This window comes from Dipteris shenzhenensis, chromosome 25, assembly GCF_047967505.1.
Source record: "Dipteris shenzhenensis isolate YYH24624 ecotype China chromosome 25, Dip_SZ_1.0, whole genome shotgun sequence".
NCBI lineage: Eukaryota > Viridiplantae > Streptophyta > Polypodiopsida > Gleicheniales > Dipteridaceae > Dipteris > Dipteris shenzhenensis.
The window spans coordinates 23,292,445-23,297,185 of NC_141620.1; the positions used below are offsets into that span (position 1 = coordinate 23,292,445).

The 4,741-nt window shown below is 43.7% G+C and overlaps 1 protein-coding gene across 2 annotated transcripts; it reads left to right on the plus strand.

Moving 5' to 3' along the window:
- Positions 1-310: 310 nt before the first annotated feature.
- LOC147885629 (trihelix transcription factor GT-3a-like) lies at positions 311-1,831 on the plus strand. Of its 2 annotated transcripts, XM_087396817.1 has the most exons (3): positions 311-552; positions 597-811; positions 964-1,831. In XM_087396817.1, the coding sequence occupies exons 1-3, from the start codon at positions 471-473 to the stop codon at positions 1,531-1,533; spliced, it is 867 nt and encodes a 288-aa protein (XP_087252943.1). In that variant the 5' UTR covers positions 311-470; the 3' UTR covers positions 1,534-1,831. The 2 variants fall into 2 exon arrangements, with proteins under 2 accessions (XP_087252943.1, XP_087252942.1); XM_087396816.1 differs by having other exon boundaries at positions 311-811.
- Positions 1,832-4,741: the final 2,910 nt, after the last annotated feature.

Below are 4,741 nucleotides of genomic sequence, written 5' to 3' on the forward strand. Positions count from 1 at the left end.
GAGCAAGAGAGAAGACAAGAGAGACACCCTAAATCTCGGTCATTCGTTGCATGTTGCAAGAGGCTGGGGGGAGGGGGGGGGGCAAGACCCAATAGTAGTAGTAGAGCACCACCACCACAAGGGCAAGTCTGACACCGTCAAGGGCCGAGGCTCACTAGAAAACCGGCTGGCAGAATCAGCCTACTGACCGGCATGCTTTCTATATGTTGTTTTCAACGTGTGACCCGCTCGCTCGACCGCTTGACGGTTTAAGAAAGGGCCGGGCTCCCACCGGTTGCGTTTTGGCCTCCCTCGGCCCTATCTCATTTGAGAGTGTGTGTGGGAGCAAAGGCCAACCAATCTTCTTCTTCTTCTTCTTCTTCTTCTTAAAATTATTTTGCTTCACATCTTCTTCTTCACCTTCTCTTCTTCTTCTTCTTCTTCCTACAAAAGGCTTACAATCCTGGCTTTCGCTCAGCGACGGGAACTCGATGGCTCCATGGCTCCTCCCTCCCTTCCTCCCCTCCATCACCTCCACCCTCACCTCCATCACCCCCCCACCCTCGCCCTCTCCGTCTCTGACCTCTCCTCCGTCTCCAACCCCCCCCCCCCTCCCTTCCACAAGAAGGACGATCGCTTCCCCCCCTGGTCCCCCCCTGAAACCTCCCTCTTCATCTCCATCCGCGCTGAGCTCGAGAAGGACTTCTCCCACTCCCCCCGCCGCCGTAAGGCCCTCTGGGACACCATCGCCGGCAAGATGAGAGAGCGAGGCCACCGCCGGAGCGCCGAGCAGTGTAAATGCAAGTGGAAGAACCTCGTCAATCGCTACAAGGTAGTCCTGCGTCCATTTTGCTCTCTTTGATTGCTCAATCCGCATGTCTGCTATTCTTGTCTCCTAAAACGCAGCTGGAACTCTTTCTCCGACTATTGGCTGGATCGCGGTGACCTTTCCCTGCTTATGTCTGGATGGCGGTGACCCCGCAGGGAAAGGAGACTTCCGAACCAGATAACGGTCGACAGTGTCCCTTCTTCGAAGAATTGCACGCCATTTTCATGGAACGTGCCAAGAACATGGACAGGCTGTTGCTGGAGTCCGGATCGGGAGCCAGGCTAAAGAAAAAGGGCAGAAAGGGCTTGTTGGGGGATACTTCTTCCGAAGATTTTTCGGACGAGGAGAACGCGGAAGATGACGACAGCGAGGAAGAGCGCACTGTGAAATCCAAGAAAAGGAAGACGGACCGGGAGCGGCAGAGGGCAAATGCAGAGAAAAGTCGAGCCAACACCATGCAGGAGGTGCTTGAAGATTTCTTTCAGCAGCAGCAAAGGATAGAGGTGCAATGGATGGAGGCCATGGAGAGGCGGGAGGAAGAGCGCAGGGTAAGAGAGCAAGAGTTCCGAAGTGCCATGGAGAATCTGGAGAACGAGAGGATCATGAGGGAGCAACATTGGCGTGAGAGGGAAGAGCAGAGGCGTGCTAGAGAAGAAGCTCGAGCAGAGAAAAGAGATGCGCTTTTATGTGCTATTTTGAATCGACTGGCTGGGGAGGAGCTCTAAAATTCGGGGTTTGTATATCCATAAACCCCTCTTGGCTTAGATTTCTGAACATATATATGTCTATCTATCTATCTGTCGAGCTTGCTTGGCGTTGAATCTGTAATTGAGAACTCTGAAACAGGCAACAAAGGAATTGAGAGTTTATGCCAGAGGCTAACTCTGTAGAGCCATTATAATCGTTTTTCTGAGCAGTTCGATTGTTCAGAGTCAATGTTTTGATTCCTGCAGCTGAGACAATTGCTCAGAAGCTTGTACTTTGCTTAGAACATATTTTGTAACAATTTTCGTTCCTACACAATTGCTGCTGCCTCTATATCTTGCTACATTTCTGCCATGGTTTACTGGAGAGCCTTTCAATCCAATGATCTACACGGTTGTAAGAGTGATATGTAATGTGGACTTGTTTCTGAATTTGTTTGCTTCACTTAACAATATTGCTGACGGATTTTTCTCTCCCCACTTCGGTCAGCTAACTCGAAATACAGTAAGTTAACGTGAAGGTGAGTCCAGATGTTAGAAACTAGAAAAAACACAAAACATAAGTCGAAACAACGTTTCTCAGGAACAATCTTTGCTCTTTGCAGCCAGTCTTTTATATGAACGTTTAGGGACCTGTTCTACCACTGAGGACACATGACTAAAATTCATTCTACAAGGAGTTATTGGGTCAACTTGTCATTGCCCGGAATCAACTGTTCATAATGTCAGCACATTTCAAGGTCAGAAGCATCAAATTTCAGGAAACAAGTCCGACAAACTCTTCAAATTGAGCTTATCTTACTGGGAATTGCTTTGGACATCCATACATTATGGTTGTAAAGTTTTTGTTTACCTCTTTTCTCTTCTCTTTCATTTTCCCTTTTATTTTCTGTGCAGATTTTGGGTCTTTAGAACAACAAAAAATCTAAATTTGTATGATTGGACTTATTCTAGTCTTATAAAAGTATATAATGGTTGTAAAGCTGTGTTATATTGACAGGTATCTGTTTGCCAACAGGAGTGCTGAAGTATTGATCTCATACAAGCTCTTCGGCCTTTGTGCCTCTTGGGTCAATTTTGGTTCTAATTTTAGTTTTCTTATTAGTTGGCCATTTGCTGCCCGAAATGGCAAAGTTATCAAATGATGGTTGATATGGCTAGCATCTTAGCTGAGCGACTACTGATTTTGTTAACATGCCCAAACCGGGTGAAACGCTGAATGTACTTCGTCATTCCAGCAAACTGACAGTGTATTGCTGAAATTTTCATGTTACAAGCATGCAGAATGCACTCTACATAGATGCTACCATGCAAGGTGGTAGAAGCATAAGCATTCAACAAAGTAACCCATGATGCTGAAGGCTCACTTGCATGGTGTGCTGAGTGGACACTATCCATTATGCTTCTTCAGTCTTGGGAATTAGGGATCAAAGAGGTGCAAACAGGTGGACTAGGGCTTTTGTGGATGGCTTATATGGCCTGATTACTTCCTGAATGCATTGAATTGCATGGCTGGTAAGATTGGCTGGACTACTGTTTGCTTGGTCACATGGGTTTGGCTTGGTGAGGCACATGTTGCCCTATTGCTGGCCATCATGGCTGGCTGCTCTAAAATCGCCCAAGGGTTTGAATGTGCATTGGCTTTAAACCTACCTAGACCTTTGTTCATGTGTCCCTTTTGGGGGGTCTTGCACATATGAAGGTCTCTATGTGCCTCTTGGGTTATTGTGAGGAGTTGAGTGTTCTTGAATTGACAAAGAACTAAACTGCGTTTTGTTGATTGGTTGGGGTGTCCATGCTCATTCATGTGTACCATGAATGCTTGCTATGACTTGAGTGTATGGTTGTCAACCTTGTGGGTGACTATCATGAGGTTGAAATGGAGTGTATCCTTGTCAATTATGAGATGAAACCAGATCGTTTGTTAGGTAATTTTTTGTTTTTGTTTTTTTAATAAAAGGGGAAAGAGGGGGGGAGGGGATGCAAACAGCCAAGTGTGTGTCTTTGTTCATGTGCGCATAAGGTAAAACTGGAGAAACACTAATATGGTCACCACATTTCCTCTAAGTAGCTCCACTAGTCCACACGTTACTTTCTTGTATATTATTTCTTTGCTTTGCCCATTCAGGTTTCAAATTGGACTTTAACGTGCAGTCTTATATGTGGGTTGTTTATGTCTAAGTGGAACTTATGTTAAAGATAATTAAACATAATAAACATAACATGCTTCCGTTCCTCTTCTATGCATGCTTCTTGCTTCATTTAAAATTATATTTAAATAAAAGGAAAATTATTTTTGTTATCATTTTGTTGAATTTTTAATAATTTGCATTCGCATAGTTGATATGGAAATGTGGTGTTTGTCGCAACCTCTATTTGCATATCCTCTACGAATCTGCCCTTCATCACTTTGCTTAGTGTGCATTTTCTTTCATAATGTCCAACATTCTCCATTGTTGGTTCAGGTGGGAAAGTAAATTGCCTCTTGAATATGACTCACCTTGACCTTAAATGCTCATGTGTTGGGGAATGGCTTCACATAAAGCTTTTAGGTCCTTGTTCGCTCATTAGACATCTAAAACAAGGTAGGGATCCCACTATGGCCTTTTCTTTTGGAGTGTCATTATAAGTCCAAGTGTAAGCAGCTCGTTAAATATCTGGAATAACTTGTGAAAGGAAACGATAAGTGTAAATTGGAAGGAAAGGAAAAAAAAAAGCAATTGAAGGTGAAGGAATATCGGGAAAAGTAGATGAGTGAAAGAGAGGAGAGAAAAGAGGTGAAAAGGTGTGTGTATGTGTGGTGGATGGGCCATTAAGTAAAACTAGGGATGTGCCTATTTTGGCAAGAGTAATATAAATGTGGTTTCATACAAGAGACAAAGAGAAATACCTAACAAAAGACAAGCTTTAGGATTAAAGACAAACATTTAGGGCCACCACAAGCAAACAAAAACCCTAAACCCTAAACACATTAGAAGCCCTTAAACTTTTACTGACCCACATTTAAGCCTCATACTAACCATAATTTGCAAGGTCAAATTGACCAAATGGACTAACTTCAAAACTATGCTCATGATTAGCAACTCACTAACCAAGTCATCCCTTAGGACCCTTGTAGGGCCAATTAACATCATGATCCAAATATTTTTCTAACAAAAGAATGACCCTAGCAGTTAGGAATTGAACTAAGAATGATCTTAGCTCAACTCCAAACGTTTTGCATTATCAA